Source organism: Camelus dromedarius, chromosome 3 (genome assembly GCF_036321535.1).
Source record: "Camelus dromedarius isolate mCamDro1 chromosome 3, mCamDro1.pat, whole genome shotgun sequence".
In the NCBI taxonomy this organism is placed as follows: domain Eukaryota; kingdom Metazoa; phylum Chordata; class Mammalia; order Artiodactyla; family Camelidae; genus Camelus; species Camelus dromedarius.
Window position 1 is genome coordinate 46,721,712 of NC_087438.1, and position 23,948 is coordinate 46,745,659.

The 23,948-nt window shown below is 36.8% G+C and overlaps 1 protein-coding gene across 10 annotated transcripts in view; it reads right to left on the reverse strand.

The window, feature by feature from the left end:
- LOC105084773 (survival of motor neuron protein) overlaps positions 1–20,318 on the reverse strand; it is a 43,851-nt gene extending 23,533 nt beyond the window's left edge. For 4 of the 10 annotated variants that reach the window (XR_004134803.2, XR_004134804.2, XM_064481321.1 and 1 more), the window contains exons 1-8: positions 20,069–20,248; positions 13,383–13,454; positions 11,789–11,908; positions 10,713–10,913; positions 10,407–10,562; positions 9,244–9,336; positions 8,317–8,427; positions 535–608 (exon numbers count right to left, since the gene is read on the reverse strand). Coding sequence is in view for 6 of the 10 variants with exons in the window: in XM_064481321.1 (XP_064337391.1) it covers positions 561–608; positions 8,317–8,427; positions 9,244–9,336; positions 10,407–10,562; positions 10,713–10,913; positions 11,789–11,908; positions 13,383–13,454; positions 20,069–20,161 (894 nt within the window). In the remaining 4 variants the exon portion in view is untranslated. Of the gene's footprint in view, positions 1–534; positions 609–8,316; positions 8,428–9,243; positions 9,337–10,406; positions 10,563–10,712; positions 10,914–11,788; positions 11,909–13,382; positions 13,455–20,068 lie in introns of all 10 variants that reach the window. The other 6 variants (XR_004134814.2, XR_004134811.2, XM_031446557.2 and 3 more) reach the window with 3 other exon arrangements.
- Positions 20,319–23,948: the final 3,630 nt, after the last annotated feature.

Genomic DNA, 23,948 nt, shown 5'->3' on the forward strand with positions numbered 1-23,948 from the left:
GCATTTTGCTAAATCATTAAAAAAATACATTAGAGACATCGTAACATTTCACTTCTAAATACTTTTGTATGCAAATTTAAAAGTCATTTTGTGGTGTCATTTAATTTACCGCTCTAACCCCAGTTATTTCCAGTAAATTGGAAAGTAGATCTTAAAGGTTTGTTTACATTCCAGTTCAACTTTTTTGAACGGAACACTTCACAGGTAACACAGTGTATTTCCTACTGCATCACAAATCAAAAAGCAAGTCTGGCTGTCTGACTATAGTGATGCAAAGTTTCATCTCTGATTCTAAGGATCTATTCTTTATTGTAAAGGTATGTTTTCCTTTCCACACTATCAAACAAAAAGTACTTGCTGAGATGATACTTTGACATCATGAGAATTCTAGAAAGGATGTAGATCAACATATCAAACAGATTTGGCATCAAAATGTTTTTACTATTATTTTACATTAACTTTTCTACTTTTCAATACTTCAATTTTTAAATATGCTTTCCACAAATATAAAATGTATACAAAAGTAAGATTTACTTTTATAATGATGGCAGACTTACTCCTTAATTGAAATGTGAGCACCTTCCTTCTTTTTGATTTTGTCTGAAACCCTGCAAGGAAAATAAAGAAATTTAAAAGAATTGAATACACATTTTATACAGAGGTGAACAAATATTTTGTTTCACTTAAGACATTTCACTAATTCTCTTCAACAAAATACCAGAAAATAAGTTTACAACCTTCAAATGTGCTTTAAAAGTGATCCCAAAGTAAAAAATTAATATGCTGTGATTAAGAAATTTTTTTCTTTTACTAAGTCTGATGCTCCTGAGCCAAATTACACCTTATTTCTGTCAAATAAAATATACAATGCCATACTCATTTATTAAAATAAAACCATTAAAGACCAGTATTCACTAGACAAAAATATTTTTAAACTAAAAAAAAAAAAAAAAAAAAAAAATCAATCCTCAAATATTTACTGTTTTTCCTGGTCAGACCTCACCCAAATGTCCTATTCCTCTCTTCTGGCCTCAATGTCTTTTATCTTTCCCTACATATATACAAGCTTTCCACTTCACTACTAATCTTCAGAGGTCACAGATGTATTAAAAGTGATTTGTTACTTATAAGCACCAAAGTTAGAACCTATGCTGTTATTTCAGTAAACACCACTCTTACTCATTTGCATTCTGCTTGGAGTTCTAGAAAAAGAAAAAGGTATAGGTTAAGAGCTGGACCCAAATCCTATCTGGCTGCTCTTAATGGGAACTGGTTACTATTGGAAAAGCTGTCAATCATGTATGCTTCTGTGGAACAATGGTTAAGAATTGTTAGCTGAAGGCAACGGTGTCTAAAACACACATAAGCTTTTGGAAAATGTGACAATAAGAAGTGCTTTCTTTTTAATGGTAAAAATTTCAAAGAGACAAAAATGCGAGGGCTAGGAAATGGCAATTTCTTTACACTTAAGAATGTGAACATAGGTTTGTATTTTAATTTATGCAGATCTACAAATAATACTGCTAAAAGTAAAAATCATTTCTTTGGAACAAGTCAGTCATAGGTTAGCCCTGAATTTGTGGCAAATATATTGGACAAGGCTGCTTTCCCAAGAACTGCTGCTTGAACACACAAAAGAAACAGGAACACCTGCATTTTGTTGGTCAGGACCAGAGTTCAAAGTTTGTTGAAAATCTGCTAGGTTTTAATAACAGAACAATCAAGTTTGTGAAATATGAATGTTTATGAATACAATTAACCAACTCTAATTTTCATCCATGTCACCCTTAAAATCAAATATATTCTAACATGTTAGCAGATTAGTATTTTTTAACTGTTGCTAGAACTATCAAAAAGAAGAAAGCAATAAGGGGCATTACTGTTTAAGGCTGTGGTAAAGCAGACATTTTCCAGTTGCACTGGCAGCAATACACACATGAAGAATTGTGGAAAACTAGTCAACAGTATCAAAAGCTATTAAAATGTTTATATTTTTGGACCTAATAACCGTATTTCCAGATATCATAAGGAAATAATCTGCAAGAAGCTTTATATATAAAAATGGTTATCTAATTATCAAAGGAAAAGCTTGCTAATGTTCAACATTTAGCAAATGAAGAACTTATTCTGAACCAGATTTACTATGAACCGGGCATTATTCCAGAAGCTAGAGATCCAAGGGTTACAACACAGACAAGGTCCCTGCTCTCATGGAATTTACATTCTACTGGAAGGAGACAGATAAACAGGTAAGGAAAATCATACCAGGAATGATAAATGCCACAAAAAGAATCTAAGTGGAGTGACATAATAGAGAATGATGGCAGATTATTTCTATCTTAAACAGGGAAGGCGAAATTTCAGTTGAGATCTGAATGACAAGCCAGGCAAGTGAAATATAGGGTAACAACAATCCAGACTAAAGAATAATGCATGTATAGGCCCAGAAGAAGGTATAAACCTGGATATGAGGAAGAAAAGAGGCCAGTGTGGCAGGAGTGCAGTGAGTAAGGAAGAGCGTGGAATATGATGTGGATAAAGAACTTGACAAGATAAACATCACATGATACTTTGCAAATCACAGTAAGAGTTTTGGATTTTAACCTAAATGTGACTGGAAGCTATTGGAGGGTCTTAAAGGGAAAGAATGGATTTGGCAGGGTGGGAAGTGAGATTTCATAATCAGAAAGAATAGTTGGGATCTACTACAGCAAGGTAAGAGATAATGATGTCTTACCCAGAATATATAAAGAGCTATTACAACCCATCAACAAAAAGACAAACAACCCAATTAAAAGATTATGCAAAGGGTGTGAATAGACATTTCTCCCAAAAAGATACATAAACGGCCAACAATCACACGAAAAGATGCTCAACATCATTTAGTCATTAGAGAAATACAAATCAAAATCACAATAAAGTATCACTTTGCACACACTAGGATAGCTATAATCAAAGAAGGAGACAACAGTAAGCATTGGTGAGGATGTGGAGAAATAGGGACCCTCAAACATTGCTGATGTATGTAAAATGGTGCAGTCACTTTAGAAAATAGTATGGTGGTTCCACTAGAGCAAACTTTTGAGCCAGCAATTCTAATCCTAGATGTATACCAAAGAAAATGGAAAATATATGTCCATACAAAATTTTATACAAACGTTTACAACAGAATTATTCATTATAGCCAAAAAGAGGAAACAACCCAAATGTCCATCAACTGATGAATGGATAAACAAAATGTGGTACCCCATACAATGGAATATTATTCAGCAATTAAAAGAAATGAAGTATTAATATATGCTAAAACATAGAGGAACCTTGAGAAACTTACGCTATGCGAAAGAAGCCAAGCACAAAAAGCCATTATTGTATGATTCCATTTATATGAAATGTCCAGTATAGGCAATCCTTAGAAAGAGAAAGCAGATTAGTGGCCTCCATGGGCTGGGAGGAGGGGATATTACAAAGTGACTGCTACTGGGTATAGGGTTTTTTAATGGGTGATGAAAATGTTCTGGAATTAGATAATGATGGTGGTTGCACAACTCTGTGAATATAATTTAAAAACCAATGAATGGTACACTTTAAAAGGGTGATTATATATATTTCAATTTAAAAAGAGATAATATCTTAAATGGGGTAATAACAGTGGAGAGAAAGCAAAGTGTCTTGACTCAAGATCTGTATGGAGATAGTCAACAGAACTTTCTTACAAATTGGATGTAGAAAGTGAAGGTAAGTGAGGAATCAATGTCAACTCCCTGTTTGTGGTTTGAGAAACCATTGCTGCTAGTGCACCAATGTACTGCTTACCGAGATGTAAAGACTGTGGGAACAGAGGAGTGTGAGATGACACTAACAGTTTTGTTTTGGCTATATTTGGTTTGAGATCTACCTAACAGACATCCATATGGTGAAGGGAAAACAGGCAGTAAGATAAACAAGTCTGAAATCCAGAGCTAGATATCTGAGAACTACCAGTTCTAACCTGCCAGTTTAAGTCCTGGAGTAGCTGAGGTCACCTAGAGTTTATAGTTAGAGAAGAGAGGGGGCTGTGGGCTGGCCATAAGGAATTCCATTTAGATATTAGGAAGAGGTATTAGACCTTAGATACTAGGACAAGCTATTAAAGGAGTCTAGAAGGAGCAGCCAAGGAGGAAGATATCAGATCAGCAGATTACAAGGTGTTACTGAAGGCGGGAGAAAAAAGTGTTTCAAAAGTGCAGTCAAATATATTAAAATGTTGCTGAGAGATAAGAGAGATAAAGCAGCGTATTGACCACTGAGTTAGCAATCTGGAGGCAAAATCACAAAGCAGGGAAGACAGAAGTCTACCTGATAGGCCTGAAGAGACAGGTGAGGTAAGGAAACTAGAGGTAACTCTTTTAAGAAGTTTGTGAAGAGGAGGAGAAAAATCATGTGATAAATAGAGAAATCAGAAAGAATGTAGTTGAAGCAAATGGTCACCAAATTTAGCAGAATAGGTCACCAACAGACTGATAAGAGAAGCAAACTTCACCTAAATTCTTATAATTTGTCTTTATATAAAGAAAGATGAACATAAAAACAACACATTTCTTATGAGTGCTCATATGTACCTGAACACAGAGAAATAGATCTGATAGGCTATATAGCCGGCTAGTATCCATGGTGACTTCTGGAGAAAGGTGGGAACTGGGCCTGGCTTTGATTGATCACCACCAGGATTTTTGTCTCATCTTTAATTTTTGAAACTTTCAGGTAATGTGTTTATTTATCACTTGTAGTTAGGAAATAGGTATTTTTAAAGGATACAAAGCAATATAAATGGTATGAAGACAACAATATAAAAAATCAGCCATGTAAGACTAAAGAGATATGACAGCAAAATGTAACATGTGGCCCTGGATTGAATTCCAGGCCAAAAAGCCAACTTTTTCTTTTGTTGTAAAGGACACTCCTAAGACAACTGGTAAAATCTGAATGAGGCCAGTAGATTAGATCACAGTATTATATTGATTTAAATTCCTTACTTGATAATTGTATGTTCTTGCTTTTAGGAAATGCATATTGTATTTAAATGTAAAGAAGCATCATATATGCAACTGATTCTAAATTGTTTCAGGGGGAAAATACAGATTTACATACATAGAGAGAGAGAGAGAGAAAACGAGAGACAGAGAGAGGAGAGAGAGAGAGAAGGAAAAATGAAATGAATGAGAATAAGAAACTTGAAGTGGTAGAAAGCTGACATGTGGGGAACCTGTACATGGAAACTCTTGAACTATTTTCACTTTTCTGGAAGTCTGAAACAGTAACAAACACTTATACTTTGGTTTGGTTACCTACCAAAACCAAACCTTCACAAACTATGACTTATCAATTCCATTCGTAGGTATATACCCAGGAGAAATGAAATGAAAACATACATCCACATAAAAACTTGTACATGAACATACACAGCAGCATTATTCATTATAGCCCCAAAGTGGAAACAACCCAAATGGATAAAGTGTGGTATACACAGTGGAGTATTATTCTGCAATAAAAAATGAAGTACTGATGATACATGCTGTGACACACATATATCTAGAAAACATTATACTAAGTAAAAAAAGCCAGACACAAAAGGCCACATATAATATGATCCTATTTTTTCAAAATGTCCAGAATAGGCAAGTCCATAAAGAAAGAAAGTAGTTTAGTCATTACCCAGTACAGTGAGATAGGGGAAAATGAGGGTATGTGTTTTTATTAGGGTTGAGGTAGATAATGAAATTACTGGAAAACTGATTGCCGTGATGGCTACATAACTGTAAATATAATAAAAACCAAAACCATGACTTACAGACTTAAAAGGGTGACTTGTATTCCATGCAGATTATACGTTAATAAAACTTAATTATTAAAAAAGATTCATAGTAACACTATTTTTAATAGCCCCAAACTGGAAACAAATCAAATGTCCAACAATGATTAAAATGAATAGATTATGGTATAGGCATACAATGGAATGAAATACAGCTACAACTTCACACAACAAGGTAGATTAATTTCACAAAATGCTGAGCAAAATAAGCCAGCCACAAAGGAGTATATGTGTGATTCTAGCCATAAAAATCAAAAGAGAGCAAAATTAATCTATGACATTAAAAGTCAGGGAAAAGGTCACCCTGAGGAAAGGGATTGGTAATGACTAAAAGGAGATAAAAGTAGACTGTAGGATTGTGGTCTTTTTTTTTTTTGATATTGGTGCTAGTTATACAGATGTGATCACTTTGGGAAAATTCATCAAACTGTGGACTTTTAGTATACGCACTTTCCTGCGTGCACATTTCAATAAAAAGCTTACGTTAACAACAACAACCAACCAAAGCTGTGAACCTATGTGTAATGTGAACTTGAAAACAAGTTAAAGTATGTTGCATCTGGGTAACAGAGTTATGGATGAATTCTGCCCCCTCTATCTTTCCTTAAGAAATTTAAAAATAAACATAAATTATGCTAATACTTTATATATACATTATTTTTCAAAATACAGTTGGCCCTCTGTATTCATGGATTCCATATTTACAGTTTCAACCAACTACAGATCAAAAATACTAGAAAAAAGGAATTCCAGAAAGTCCCAAAAAGCAAAACTTGAATTTGCCAAACTCTGGCAACTATTTATATAGCATTTACATCCTATTAGGTAGTATAAGCAATCTAAAGATAATTTAAAGTAAGACGTGTGTAGGTTATATGCAAGTACTATGCCATTGTCTATAAGAGACTAGAGCATCCCTGAATTTTGGTACCCATGAGGGTCCTGGAACCAATCCCCTGCAGATACCAAGGAACGACTTTATTTCATAATTTTTTAAAAAATATGGAGAAATTGAAGTGCAGAAGAGGGAAGCTTAGGAAGTCAAATGATCAGTCTCAAAAAAATTACAAACTATGAACTTTTACTTTCCATTATCTTTTCAGTCATTAAAAGAGGAACTTCATACGAACATACTAGGGTTACACAATAGATGAAGAGTAACTTTTAAGTAAGAATATTGGTGGAGGCACGTACAGATGATATACTTATAAAATTACACCTTCAAGTCAGTTGTTTATTTTTTCTATATATTAATTAACTAAAAATTCAAGTGCCTACAATATCATATCGTAATCTTAGCATGGCATACCAGTTTTCATTTTTTAAACTTTAAAATTTCCTGCTAAATTACAATTGAACATGTCTCCAAAAGACTGACACATAAAACGACAAATTTGAAGCCTCAGTCCCTAAGATTTAGTTTAGCCATTTATCACCCCAGACTTTCCTCTGTACACAAAAATAACTTTTTTTCTTTCGTCTTCATTTTTTCTTTTTTCCAAAGTATTAACCTTTCTTTTTCCATCTCCTACAACCCATTTTATTTCAAATCAAAACAGAAAGACTAATGACTGGAAAATAATTTAGAAAAAGCGTCATTAAATTAGAAAACATACACAGTCATCCCTTGATGGCCACGGGGGACTGGTTCCAGACACCCCCTCACTGAATACCAAAATCTGTGGATGCTCCAGTCCCTTATATAAAATGGCACAGTACTTGCATTTAACCTATGCACATCCTCCCATATACTTTATATCATCTCCAGATTACTTATAATATCTAATACTATGTAACTGCTATGTAAATAGTTGTCGATGCACAGCAAATTCAAGTTTTGCTTCTTTGAAACTTTCTGGAATTTTCTTCTTCGAATATTTTCAATTCACAGTTGGTTGAATCTGTGGATGCAGAACTCATGGATACAGAGAGCCAACTGAAATCAAAATAATCCAACTTAAACTGCACTACAGCTATACTTAGGGGGACAACACAAGAGTACTTTTAGACGTAGACAGATGTTATTTTTTTAAACTACAGGGTACAGGCATACCTCATTTTTTTGTGCTTTATTACACCTCACAGATACTGCTTTTTTTTTTTTTTTTTTAAACTGAAGGTTTGTGGCAACCCTGTGTTGTCAGATGATAACGTTTCTGAGCAATAAAGTATTTTTAAAGTATGTACTTTTTTTTAGATATAATGCTATTACATACATAATAGAAATATAGTATAGTGTAAACATAACTTTTATATGTATTAGGAAACCAAAAAATTCATGTAACTCACTTTATTGTGATATTTACTTTACTGCAGTGGTCTGGAACCAAATCTGCAATATTTCTGAGGTATGTCTATAGTTTTCAACCCTTAGGATCTACCTAACAAACCACTTTCTTGGTCACAAACAAAACAAAGTCACGAAACCACAAAGTGATTGTCAGAAAAAATGCTGAGTGACCACTTACCATATAGTAACCAGTATGATAGCCACTCATATACCAAGAGATTAACATACTTCCCAAAGCATCAGCATCATCCAAAGAATCTGGACATATGGGAGGCGGTGGGGGAATTATCTGGAAATAGAGAAAGATATACTTTAAAGGCAACAGATAAAAATGTAAAGTCTGGAAATCCATTTTACATACAGAATACTGGATGTTAGTTGTATCTTTCCCTACATTCCATGTCATCTCCAATAGTTAAAAAATTTTTTAAATCTGTCTTTTGGGAAAGCCAGCCAGGAACAACAACAAATGACCAATAAATTGAACAGACTCAAAAGACAATAGGTCACATAAAGTATTTTAAACACTTTGCTTTGATTAGACTTAATTTTCTATTTCATTATGAAGCTATTGGTAAAAGACCAAGGATAAATACTTTCATGGTTTTCCTTAAAAAACACCCACAGAGCATTCCAAGTAAAGGTTTTGGGTAGCACATCTGCACTGTCCCCCACCAACACATAGTTTGCCAAAAAATGTCTTTGTGTCTTGCCTATTGTTGATACCTAAAGTCTCCCATTAGGTATCTGGATAGTCTACATGACCAGAAGGTAACATCGAAGCATATCTGGAAGGGCAAAACATTAATCCTTATATATGGTGTAATTAAATCTTTTTGGATACAAGCTACTCCCTTAGAATGAGATACAACTTCTGCCAGAAAGTAAGCATGCAAAACAGGACTCAGAGATGGGGCTAAAGAGAATTGAGTCTGAGTGGCAGAAGGTCATTAAAAACAAAAACCCAGAAGTTGAGTTTGAATTTTTACCCATTAAAATCTCGCCCTAGGAATGGTATAAAATGACATTTCCTAACCACCTAGGCTCTGCTCAATTCCAAACTCGTTATGAAAGCTAGGTTTAATCTGAATTCTTTTGCACTTACTGGTGGTCCAGAAGGAAATGGAGGCAGCCAGCATGACAAGAAGGGTGGCGGCGGTGGTGGCGGTGGTGGTGGGCCACCGAATTTTAGACCTGGCTATAAAGAATATTTCAAAGGAGGATTAATTTACCAGTTTCAATACATAAAAAGGAAAAGAGATTCAATGTCAAAAGAACCAAAATAGCAGGGAGGGTAAGAGCTCAATGGCAGAGCCTGTGCTTAGGATGCATGAGGTCCTGGTTTCTATCCCTGGTACCTCCATTAAAAAAAAGAAGAATCAAAATAATTGCCCAGCATAATAACTATACTATTCAGGGAAAACCAAAGTGAGAATGATTCTTAATTTAATCATGTAGTATATTTAGCAAGATATTTCAATCATGAAAGACTATACCTTTTACAATTTCATTAACTAAATTGTATAATCTATACGATATCCTTTTAGTTACATGTGCTAACTTAGAGCACATATTGTAAAATCAATAAACCTCTCACTTAACAAGAAAACTAGCCCCCTGAGACCAATGAAGCACCTTATGTATATGAATTAAGAGGTTTAATCATTCTGAAAAATGTAATATAATGCAAACCTCAATAAAGCTCTCACAGAAATTCCTAAGAAAAAGTTTTAACGTCATGCTTGATTTTAAAAAATCATTATTATTACTGCCTGAAGAAATCACCACTATACAAAACAACTGGACAGGGACTTGGGTTCCATGATATAACCTAAAGTAAAAATCTTTTTTGCTTAAGTTGATTTGTTACTGATAACCAAAAAAATCATTAAGTGAAAACAGTATTTACATTTTGCTCCAAAAAACAATTCCAATTTTCACATACCTTACACAAGTGACATAGGAAACTACAGCATAACACCCAGCTGATGATAAAGTATCATTATACTTTCAAATGTCAGATTGCTAAATTATTACTCTAATATCTAATACTCCATAGAAGTCATTGAGAAAGTCTTTCACTATGAACTATTTTATATTATTATCTTAACTTCCTTTTCAAAAAATTTTCAGGTATGTATTTACAACACCTATAGAAAGCTACAAAAGTTTCATGAGAACAGCTAGCTACGAGTCATTTAATGGAGAGGATGAATGTTCCAATACTATTAACTGTTTCCTGGGAAACCTTTCTGGGTAGAAGTTTACCTTTCCTGGTCCCAGACCTAATCCTGGCATGGGAGGTGGTGGAGGGAGAAAAGAGTTCCATGGCGCAGTTTTTGACTTGATGTTATTTGGCTTATTTCCAGGAGACCTGGAGGAGTTCTCACTTTCATCTGTTGAAATCTGACTTTCATTTTCATTCTTTTAAGAGAAAGAAATAAATGTATTTTTCTTACAAAGATGTCATCAAAAATAATTTTAATGCCTCAGTGGATCAAACTGACCACTAGTGACACTGTTTAGTTTCTCATCTAGTCTCTCCTTCCAAGAATTCTATTTTTCTGTCCTTACCTCTTGAGCATTCTGTTCTGTATTATTAATTACTTCAGACGTTGGGGAAAGTATATCAGACAGATTTTGCTCCTCTCTATTTCCATATCCAGTATAAACCACAACACAGGTTTCTCTCTTATAATCAATTGAAGCAATGGTAGCTGGATAAACGCAGCCGTCTTCTGACCAAATGGCAGAACATTTGTCACCAACCTTCCACTATAAAAGAAACCAAAGATACACACATGCACACATGTACTTCTTTAAGAGAGGGTAAATTATATATACTCTTGTCTGGGTGGACTGGGGTTGGGGCTGAACGGGAGAGTCTTCAGTTAACTGTTCTGAGAGACAGAATGTTACAGTGAAAAACACTTAGAGCCAAAAACACAGAAATCTGAGTCATAATAGAAATATAACATAATTCTACCATTTATACAATCATGGGCAAGTTTCTTAATCTCCTTCAGTCTTATTTTCCTCATCTGTTAAGTGGGTATAGTACAATCTGCCTCACATATTTCTTGTGAAGAAAAGGAGGGAAAGTGTGTAAAGTGTCTAGCACTCTGATCCAGCATATAGCAACTGCTTATCAAACATCAGCTCTCTTCGTTGGTAATGATAAAACTAAAGCAACTAATGAGACACCAATATGATTAGCTTCCAGGTCGACGGTTCTAAATAGCAGAAATGACTCTACCCAGAACTTCTGGCCCCCCAGTATTAATAGTTTTAGGATTTTTTAAGAAAAAAAGATACCCTTCTCAGTTTTAGAAAAGTAAAACACTGCCAGTTCAGTTTAAGGCCGTCTGGTGCTCCTCCCAAATAGCACTGCCTTCCTCCCCTCCACCCTTGACAGAAAATAAACACTGTCCTGAATTTAGTATTTATTGTTTCTACCTAATTCCTTACACTTTATTAACATGCATGTTCCCAAACAATAGAAAGTTTAATAGTTGCTTTAGAAATTTTATGATTACATGTCAATGGAAGAAAACACTGTACTAATCATTTAAGTTAATGGTATTTTATACTATTTAATAATGACAGGAACAAAAATTCTTTGCAGTTAAATCTCAATGTTTTAAAACAACCTGCTTCAAGGGAGTTGTGTTATTCTTTTTTTGGCTTTTATTCTTCTTAGCAGGTTTTCTTTTAGGTGTGCCTTTTGGTTTATCTGAAGCTTCAGAAATGTCACCATTCTTTAGTGCGTGCTATAAAACATGAACAGAAATGTACATGTTACAGAGGGATATATTAAAAAGTCAAAATATAACTCAGTCACTACAAACTGGTCTCCAGGACCAACCATCTCCACCACCTTAGACAGCCTCTAATTCCTCTTTTCACCATCTCACATTGCTATAGAAACTGCTCTCGAAGGTATCAAATAACTGATTATCAGCTCTAAGGACCCTTTTAATCAGTCTCCTCACTTTCAACCTTTCCACATTAGACTCTATCATTTTTCTTCTTGATAGTTAGGGTATTTTTGTTGACATAGCAATGTAGGGCCCTAATGCTTTTATTAATTCTCTCATCAACTTTTAAACTTGGGCATTCCCAATAAGAATTGGCCATCCTTCTTTACATGCTTGTGATGACCCATTTCTATTATTTCAATTATAATCTCTATGCAAACAAACTTCCAAAGCTGTTATTCAGCTCTGACTTCTCTCCTTAGTTCAACACTTCCAATTACCAATTTCATACCTTCACGTTTACCTGAAATGCAACACAACCAAAAGTAAACCACCTCTTGCCCAAATCAGTTCTGTTCCACTATGCAGTCTACTTTCCCTGAAATATCACCAACCCCATCCCCCATCGAGTTTCATTTTAACCTGCATTTTACAGAACTCTCTTGGTAACTCTGCATTAGTGTACTTCTAGTCTAAACATATATTGAAAAGCATGTTATTGACAAATTTAGACTGCAACTTCAACGATAACATACAAATCTGATTCATTCTTTACTTCATGCTACAGAAGTGACTACGGAAGGAAGCAGACTCCATGTTTAGTGCTCTGTATGAGTGTATGCTCTGTGCCCGGACTACTGATGGCCTGTGCATGGTGCTCAATAAGACTAAATACCTCAGACAGTAGGCAAAGTGATATAAGGCAATTGTACAGATTGGGGCATGAAACCAGACTTCATCCCACAAAAGAAATGTATATTCCTTGATATTCATCACCATCAGGAACATTTGACTTGAAACCTAACTCACAGGATTAAATTTGAGGAGGATTAAATTAACGTAATGTATGTAAAGCACATGGAACAGTGCCTAGAACTTTATAAACACTCTGCAAGTATTAATTACCACACTACAGCTATTTATCATCAATATTATTTCAATAAAGGCTTGTTAAATGTTTAAAACCTCTAATTCAGACTGTCCTTTCATTAATCTGAATTAAATAACTTCTATAGTTTGATATAGTATAAACATATTAAAAACAATAAACGCTTAAAACTCTGCTTAAATTATCTTTGCTAAGGGATAAGATAGACAGGCTACCAACTTCTACAAGAAGATAACTAACTTATCTAACCTGTTATCTTTTAATCTTCAAAATTAGAACTGAATAATATGTACTTTAACACTTTACTATACATACATTATCCATTTTTTCCCGAATAAGTAACACGAGGAAATAACGAAAAGAATAAACATTTCATACCTTAAATGAAGCCACAGCTTTATCATAAGCTTTTATCAGTGCTGTATCATCCCAAATGTCAGAATCATCACTCTGGAAAGGGTAAAGAATAAAACCAATTCACATCTGGATGGGCTTTATCAAAAATGTGTTAGATAGTAACAAGAGCCATCTTAACCCAGACATAATGAAATTACACTAAAAATGGGTATTTTAAATCCTAAATAACACCACAAGAAGCCTACCTACTTAGTGATTACATGACATTACCCCCAAAGCTAGATATATGTAAATGCTCTAAAAGGTATGCCATGAAGTAAATACTCCACAATTTAATTTCCACCTACCAACCATAAGTGGACCTGTTCAAGGGTAACCACGTTTTAATCTTTTCGAAGAGCGGATAAAGGGTTTAGTTTGGCAGAATGGGAGAACATTTGGCCATAAGCTTGACTGTATCCAGACTACAGTAATGCTATTCTGACCACAGACACTCTTGACCTGACAATGTGTCTAGATTATTCAAAGAAGAAATCTCAAAATATTTAAGAATGTAAACTGTTAATAGTGATTAATCAAGCTTAATTTTAAATCGGAGTGATATTACATAATTGACAAAAGAGTTAAAATCATTGTTACTTATTTAATTTAAGTTTAATTCAACTCAAAAAGAAAAATTTTGAGCACCCACTATCTACTAAACATTCATCACTGAGAGGTATATGAAATCATGTTCAAAAGAGAGATTGTCTAATCAGGGATTTAAGGCATACTGTCACACAAAAGAATAATATAAAAGAAATACAATAAAATATTAAAATGTGAAGTACAAATAGAAAGTGTTTTAATGCAAAAGTGGGTAGGAGAGGCTTAGAAACAATCTTGCCACAAACCCCACACCTTGTGTGGCAATTCACAGCTGGAAGGGAACTCACAACCTGAAGCTTCTCCCTGAGGAGTGTGAAGGGCTTGCACCCCACATTGGGCACCCTGGTTTTAACACCAATACGTAGGAGATGAGGCCACAAAACATCTAACTTTGAAAGCCAAGGGGGTTCACGTCCACAAGACCCACAGGGGAACAGGAATTGAAAAATGGCTCTGAAAGGGTTCACATGCTTGGCATGGTCCACCTCAGGACCCAGTGCAGAAGCAGCTGATTGAGGGTGGCCAGATTTTCTGTCAGAGGCTCGTTTGCTTATCTTAAAGTGTTGGCCTTCAGGGCAGGCATCTAACTTAACCCACATCCAGGAGCCTGCCAGGATACTCCCTAAGGACAGAGGATAGCAACACATCTTTATGCTATCCGCCTTACTCCAGCCGGCAAGGGCCATCTTTGCACTCTCCCTCTACTGCGCTCCACAGGACTAGTGTCTCCCAGAGGGGAGCTTTTACACACACCTAGTGTCCCAGTTTTTAAGGTCTGGTGTCCTGGTTTTCACAGCTGCAACTAAAGGGAGGGGTGGGAAGGGCTTGTGTTCTTGGGTCCCATAGGACTGTAATAATCAGAGAGACAGTTCTTGGTAGGCTATCATACCTAGGGAACTGCACACACAGTGGACTGAAACATACCCCAGTTTTTCTGTGAAAAAGGCCTGTCTGCCTGTCTAGGAACTTAGGCTTGAGAAGCAGGTTCTATCTAGGGACTTATGGAAATACTCTAAGGGAACAAGAGGCTGGTGGGTATAATACTTGCACTCTCTCTGCCTGGCTCAAGCTCACCTGTACTTCCCAGAAAGAAGCTTATACATTTGTCTGGCACCCCAATGTTTGTGGCTACCGCCAGGGAAGCACCTCTAAATTGTCTGGCTCTGGTGGACAGCAGGGCTTACATCTGCAGGTCCCATTGGACTGTAATCAAGACAGAGTTCTTGAATGGCTTCCACCCCCAGGGCACAGCAGTCAGTAGCAGACCCAGGAGTTCAGGTCTTCAGTGAAAGAGGAATGCAGCCTGAGGGACAAGCTCCTCATTAGCCATACATCCAAGTATGTACTGATTGTAATCCCTTCCAGAGACTTAAGAGGGTGGGTGCTATCTTCCAACTTCACCTCTGCTGCCCTCCAGAGTGCAAGTACCTCCAGGCAGGGAGTTTTTGCATGCATCTGGTGCCCTAGTTTGTGCAGCTGTCACCCAGGAGATGCTCCTTGATTGCATGGCTCTGGTGGTCAAGGGGTTTTATGTTCCTGGGTCCTATGGAACTGTAACACCCAGAGAGACTGTTCTTAGCAGGCTACCATCCCCAGGACACTGCTCAGACAGCCGACTGAAACACATCCCCATTCTTTCTGGGAAAGAGGCCTACTTGCTTGGTCTGGAGCTTTGACTTCAGAGGCAGGCTTCATGTTTGACGCACATCTAGAAGCCTATGGTAAGGGTGAGGGTATAGCTCAGTGGTAGAGTACATGCCTAGCATGCACAAGGTCCTGGATTCAATCCCCAGTACCTCCCTCAATAAAATAAATAAATAAGTAAAACCTAATTACCTCCCCTTGCAAAAAAAATTAATTAAAAAAAAAAGTAAAAGCCTATGGTGGTGGTCTTGGGGAACATGGGTTGGCACTCTTTGCACTCTTCCTCTGCCTCACTCCAGCTCACTGGTATCTCCCAATAAAAAACTATATACACTTCTCTCATGACCCAATTATTGCAAATGGCACCCAGGGGACACCGCCAGACTGCTTAACTCTGCTGGTCAGTGGGGCTTACACTTATGTTTCTACAAAACTGTATGTATTTGCATACTTTAAAACCTGCTGCCTGAGGGTCTTCTAATCTGCCTGAATCTAGATGCTGAATTGAGATCCACCCCTTGGGACACTAACGGGTTTTTGCACACTCTCAATTACTGGTAGCCACTAAAAATTTAACAGGCTGCTTTGACAATCACAAAGGCTTGGGAGTTCAATAAAGGTTGAACAAGGTTCATCTTGTACACAAAGACACTCCTTGAAGTCTGGGAGAAGTGACTGTTTTATCTAATGCATAGAAACCAACAGAGAGAGTGAAAAAGACAAAAACAAAAAGAAGAAACAGAGAAATATGTTTCAAGGGAAAGAATGAGATAAAACCTCAAAAAAAAATTAATGGTGACAGAGATAAGTAATTTATCTGATAAAGAGTTAAAATAGTAAAGACACTTACCAAACTCAGAAGAGTACATGAACAGTGAGAACTTCAAGAAAAATACAAGGAAATCCAAGGAAAAATCACAGAGTTGAAGAATACAATAACTCAACAGAAAAATACACTAGAGGAATTCAAAAACAGACTAGATGAAGCAAAGAAAGGATCAGTGAACTCAAAGACAGAGCAGTGGAATTTACCCAAACAGAGCAGCAAAAAGAAAAAAAGTGAAGAAAGCTTGAAGAACTTATGGGATAACTTCAAGCAGACCGATATTTGCATTATAGGGGTCCCAGAGGAAGAGAGAAAAGGGCAGAAAATGTATCTGAAGAATAATGGCTGAAAACTTTCCTATCCTGGGGAAGTAAACAGACATCCAAATCCAAAAAGCCCAGAGTTACAAATAAGATGAACCCAGAGAGGCCCACAGCAAGACCCATAATAATTAAAATGTCAAAAGTTAAAGACAAAGGGACAATCTTAAAAGCAGTAAGAGAAAAACAACTTAACTACAAGGGAACCTCTATAAGACTATAAGCAGATTTTTCAGCAGAACTTTTGCAGGTCAGAGGGATTGATATATTTAAAGTGCTAAAATAAAAACAAACAAACAAAAACCTCCAACCAAGAATATCCAACCTGGCAAAGTTGTCTTTCAATTAAGAGAGAGACAGGGTTTTTCCAGACAAGCAAAAGCTAAAGGAGTTCCTCACCACTAAACCAGCCCTACAAAAAATGTTAAAGGGACTTCTTTAAGCTGAAAAAAGGGGAACTGATTCGTAATAAGAAAACAAATGAAAATATAAATCTCAAATGTATTTACTCCATGATTTAGATGTTTTCAAAGAGAAATGAAAGCGTATGTCCATACGAAGTGTCCTACACTAATACTCATGGCTATTTAATTTTAACAAACTGAAAGCAACCCAAATGTTCTTGAACAAGTGAATGGATAAACAACCTGTAGTATATTCATGCAACAGGATCCTATAGCAATAAAAAGGAACAAACACAACAAAATGGATGAAACTCAAAAAACTATGATGAGTAAAAAGCCAGATAAAAAGGATTCCATGTTTATAAAATTCTAGGAGATGCAGCTAATCTACGGAGACAAAAAGTGGAGCAGCAGTTGTCTGGGGACATGAAATGAGGAGGGATGAAAGGGAAGGATTACAAAGAGGTATAAGGAAATCCAAACCAGCCCACACATTGGGACTATGTGGAGGAGCCCTGAAACAACATGAAGAAAAGAGATGGCCTGTCAATCCCTAGCTGCATAGTCCCCAGCTATTGCAGCTCCAACTGCTATGTGGATGCAACCACATGAAAGGTCTGAAGAACTGCCCAGCAAGGCCTTTACAGATTCCTGACCCACAAAAACTAGGAGAGATAATAAAATGATTATTGTTTCAAGCCAGTAAGTTTTGAGTGTTTTGCTACAAAGCAACAGCAACCAAAACAGACCATCAGGACTGTCATTATATGTATTTCTCAGTCACCAATAGTAGCCCAGTTTTCTCAAGTTAGCCTTCGTGTTCTATCATCTTCTACCACTTCTCACTCCTGATAGTTCTGCTGTGCTCTCTAGAGTAATCAGCAACCCCTGCCCCACAATATCTTTAACCTCTTCTCTGAATATTTCTTTCATCTTCTTGCTCTAACTAAAATCTAGCTTTCCCTGAGGACATCTCTTTCCTTGTAGACATTTCAAAATGAAATGTTTTCTCCTCCATATTCCTCAAATCACTGTACCAGAGATGGGAAGGAATCTTCCTTGCTTCTCACTTCCACTACCAGATTATTTTTCCTCCCTCCTACCTAAACACGCCTAGGTTTCAAAGTCCTGTCACCATACTCCTCTGACCACTATCCCTCCTTATTACAATCATCTACAGCCTCCTGGGTCACTCTTCCTCATTTCCTTGAGGTTTATTTCCCAGTCCTCTATCCACTACTACTACTGTCATAACTTTCGGTTATTTAAAAATCCATGTAGATGATCACTCCAATAACTTGTTAGGGCTTTAAACTCTTCATTACCAATGATCTTACTTACTTATAGCACCCAATCTCAGCTACTCATTTCTATGGTCTTTACTTATTATAACCATTAACTACAACCTCTCCACAAATTCCACTGCAAGAATCCTACTCTCCAAACACCACCTTTGAGGCTCTGCAACTTACTCTTTCTAGCAGTTTAATGATGACAATCATTCCACTTCACTGGGACTGGTAAAATATTGATCCTTCCACTTTTTAAACTCACCGTCCTAATGTCCTCACTTCCTTTCTTAGCCAGCTTAAATTCCATGGTCAGTTATTATGATAACTCCCTGTACCTCTCCCCGTCACTTGATACTCACTTGGTAAAACTACAACCCTATTAATTTCAACTCTTGGTTTACTCTGTGTCTGCCCTCACACATCTGAATTTGAATTTAGCTACAGAAAAATCCAGTCACACTGTCTAGTCCCCTTTAAACTCATAACCACAAATCTGAAGTAGGCCTTTAATGTTGCCTAGCAACATTTCTCTGGCCTGGCCCAACACTCATCCACTCTCTTAGAGGCTTCCTACCTTCTCTCTTCTCTAACCTCCAGCACCTGCCCCCTGCCCTCTACTAGCTGATGACCTTGTTGCTTTTACTGAGAGAACAGCAACAATCAAAACAAAATTTTCATAATCTCCTGCCACTATAACTGCCCATCCACACAAATCAGTACCCTTATTACTGTCACTACTGGCAATATTTCTAACAAAGGCCAAATCCACCTACTCTAGAACATTGCTTCAGCAATTCTCTTCTCTCGCCTGCATCATCATTTTTTCTGTCCTTACTAGATCTTTTCTATCAGCCCACAAACATGATGAAACAGCTCTCCATCTTAAAAACAAACAAAAACACAATTAAGAATCCTCTTTACCTCACTTACCTCTCCACTTACTGGCCAATTCTCTATTTTCCAGTACTTACAATAAAACTCTTTGAAATATCTGCTTACAAATTTTGCCTTGATTTTCTCCTCTGACTCTCGAACTCGCCTCAATCATATTTCACCCAAGAATGAGTTCTAATCTTCCCCCTTATAAACCTGCTCTACTTTCAGTCTTCCCTATCTCAGTAAAAGGCAACTTCATCTCTTCAGCTATTCAGAACAATCTTGGAGTTATCCTTGCCTTTCCTCTCTCAAACCTCTAATACCGAATCCATGTGCAAAACCTGTTGCCTGTGACTTCAAAATATATCTGTAATCCAAGTACTTTGCTCTCCACTAACACTTGGATCATTTCAATAGATTCCTAACTGGTTTCCCTGCTTCACTGCCCTGTCACACACCCCAACCCCAGTCAGAGAGCAGCGGACAAGCCTAGGCACCATCAAGTGACAAAAGGGCCTCGTCTCAGTCATTGGGGAGCCCAAACTGCACGAGGAAGGAGCTCGCGGCTGAGGCTCCCAAGCAAGGAAAGATACGGAAGCATGCGGACCACGGCCCCGCAGTTAGCGAACTGGCCGGGGAAGGAGCGCGGGGGCTGCGAGGGTACGGTGGTCGGAGACCGCGCCGGCCGCGAACTCACCTGGCCTGTGCCACGCCGGAACAGCACCGAGTCCTCCGGCTCGGGAACGCCGCTGCCGCTGCCGCCGCCGCCGCTGCCACCACCCATCGCCATGACGAGCCTGCTGCCTGGTGCGCGGCGTGGGTTCAGTCCCTCCACGAGTGACGACTTCCGCCGCCGGGCGTCTGGGAGCGGAAGAGCATGGCGGCCTGACTGCCGGCCGCGGGGCGGGCTCCGTGAGCTGACAGCCAGCGGCCGCCTTGGTGGTTCTTCTCCGTATTCTCTCAGTTCTTTGATTTCAATTTCTCATCTGTTCGTAGAGTGGTTCGGCCAGGGTGTTTTTGTTTTAAACAATAAATTTTCTTAGAAAAAGAGTTCATTGAAGGTCGTTTAGAAAATATGGGTAAGCAAGTAGTAAAAATCAGTCTGTTGTTAACCGATTGTAATATAGCTACCATTTAAAAAATTCTTTTTTAGAGTTTTATGTATTTACTTATATTTTATTTTCACAACGACCCTATGAATTAGGGGCCCATTTAAAGATGAGGAAACTGAGGCACAGAGCGTTTACAAGCTGCTTGGAATCCAGCACGCCTATAAAACTTTCCAACCTTAACTTTAAGGTTAGTATCTCTTCTCCCAAATCTTCTCTAGTAACTTTTCCAACTTAAAAACAATGGCATCAATTGTTGTATTGTTTAAGGATGCGCTTTTCTTTTTTAAGCCTTGTTTGTCTTTACATAGATCAAACAGGTTTTTAGTTCTTAGTAGGAGCTTACCCTTTACTTTTCTAGTATTCTTTATTAATCATTTAGGATTGCTAAATGGCTTCCATGTACCTGTTACATCTTTTTTAAAAAAGGCCTAGTAGGGAAGTTTAAGGCCCTCTTTGGCTTCTATAGATATCAGAAATAGGTGTATTTTTTAAAAGCTCACTTAAGATTTTTTTTTTAATCATAAAGCTTCTCACAATGGCATATGATGCAAAAATTTAAACAGAACTTGGAACCAGGCTTTTTTTTTTTTTGAGATGGCGTTTACATACCATAAAATTCACCATTTTAAAGCATGCAATTCAGTGGGTTTTAGTATAGTCAGAGAAGATTGTGCAGCTACCACCATGTAATTCCAAAACATTTTCATCACCCCTAAAAGAAACCTTGTATCCATTATTGGTTACTCCACATTCTGTCTTCCTTCCAGTTCCTCACAACCACTAGTCTACTTTGTTTCTACAGATTTACTTACTCTGGATAGTTCACATAAATGGAATCATATGTGACCTTTTGTGTCTAGCTTTTTTCACTTAGCAGTTTTCAAGGAGGAATTAGTTTTAATGAATTTTAAATGGGAAGTTCTTTGTTGAAAAGGCATTTCTATTTATTAGGACCTCATTCCTCAACAAAAATGAACCTATGGCATTTTTGTCCTCAAAAAAAAAAAAAAAAAAAAAACAAAAACCCTTTTTTCCCCTGATGGTGACATCCAAATTTGAATCACTACGTGTACTTACAAATTTTATACTGCATACAAATCCATATGATAGACAAAGCACTCAAAGCATAATGTACTGAATACCAAAGGAAACCATTTCATCAGATTTGAAGGCATTTATGTAAACATTAAATTTAACTTCATGAATTTGAACAAGTCTTTGTGCATATAAAGTTTTCACAACAAAAACTTACATTCAGTGACTCTTGAAACTTGCTCATGATCACATAAGTATTCAAATGACTAGTGATCAGGTTTCCAATTAGGATAGTATATGTCGGCAATATCATGTAGAATAGTGAATAAACAAAAGAATGTCAAAACCGATTAGTTCTTTAGTATTACCTTACCTTCAAGGCCTAGGGTCAGGAGATCAGAGATGAGTCAGTGATTTGTGTACAAAAATGCTCACCGAAACTGTTACAGTAGCAGTGGAAAATTCCAAAAGATGTTTTGGAAGAATATTTGAATCACATAATGGACAAATGGTAGTATAATTCATAAATGACATAGTCATCCAGTATGTGAGGCTTGGACTCTACTGTCACATCATATACTAGAATACATTATAGGTGATTTTTATAAATTTGGGGTGGGGGAGATCTTAAGACAGAAACAAGAAACCACACAAGGATTGAAAACTTAAATACATTTGGGGATCAGGCAGGTAATGGAAATTAGTTAAAGAGGAATAAATAGGGGGTGGTGGGTACCATAAGTTAATTCGAGACTCTCTCCACACACACTTATCCCACCCACTCCCAACCCAAAGGCATTCAAGTACATGTTAATTTTAGGGGGAGGAGAGATAAATTAGGAATTTGGGGCTAGCAAATACAAACTACTATATATAACATAGACGAACAACAAGGTCCTATTGTATAGCACAAGGAACTATATGCAGTATCTTATAATCTATAAAGATAAAGAATATGAAAAGGAATATATAAATGTATAACTCAATCACCATGCTGTACACCAGAAACTAATACACCATTGTAAACCAACTACACTTCAATGGAAAAAAAAATTTTTTTTAATGAGTCAGGACAAGTCTTCTGGCTGTCAGTCTGCATCTTCACTTACAAAGAAACTAGACATTTGATAATGTGATTAAGAAGTCTGACAAAAGCAACATAAATAAAATGAAAGGACAAACAATAGTGATTTATGTTACACAAATTTAAAATAGCTTTGTCAAAAGTAAAAACAGCAAAATAAGCTGTTCATAGAAAAAAACACAAAGGGCGAATAAATATGAAACTATGTCTAAACTCTGGAAGCTCTGCATTTCAGCCTGCTTAGATTCATATCCTTAACCTGCCACTTAGTAGCTGTGTGACCTTGGGGAAATTCCTTAACCAAAAATCTCAATTTTTATAAAATCTTTAAAAATGGTCATAACAGTCATACCTACATATGAAGACTTAGTGAAACAAAAAGCATAAAGCAGAGAGAAAACATGGACATTTCACACACACACAAAAATCCAAATTTCCAACAGACATATGAAAAGATGTTCAACCTCTGTGGTCAGGGAATTGCAAATTAAAAACTAAGATACCATTTGTTACTCAGGTTGGCAAAATTATTAGAAATTAATAATATCTAATGTCACGCACATGGGGATATGAAGTATTACCTGCTTGTTGGAAAAATATGTTTAAAATTGCAAACAAGTATGCCTTCGCACTAGCGATCCTACCTTTAAGAATTTATTCTTACAGAAATAAAAGCATAAGTACATGGGGATAAGGATGATGTATATTACAGAATTGTTCATAATGATAGAAGCTTACAAACATCCTGTGTGTCCTATTTGAAAATAATAAAGTACTGTACATCCATACCATGGTTAGATATACATGTACTGTAGCCATGGCTATTTAAAAAAAAAAGGATCAAGTTACAATTAAATTTCCCATTTTTGTTTAAAAAACTCCCCTGTACTGGGTTGAATGGTGGTGTCCCAAATGATATGTCTGCCAGATATCTGTGAATGTGACCTTATTTGGGAAAAGGGTTTTGCTGATGTAATAAGGATCTTGAGATGAGGTCATCCTAAATTCGAGTGGGCCCTAAATCCAATGACAAATGTCCTTAGAAGAGGTAAGACAGGAAGAAGACAGAGAAAATGTGGCCACATAAAGACAAAGGCAGAGACAGGAGTTACACTGCCACAAGCCAAGTAGTGCCTGGAGCCTCTAAAAGATTGAAGAAGCTAGCTAGGATTTTCCCCCAGAATCTTCAGAGGAAGTATAGTCCTGCTGACACCTGGCCTTTAGACTTCTGGTCTCTAGAACTGTGAGAGAATAAATTTCTGTTGTCATTAAGTCACCAAGTTTGTGGCAGTTTGCTATGACAGCCCTAGGAAACTCCCTACTTCCTTAATTATATGTATATTTAT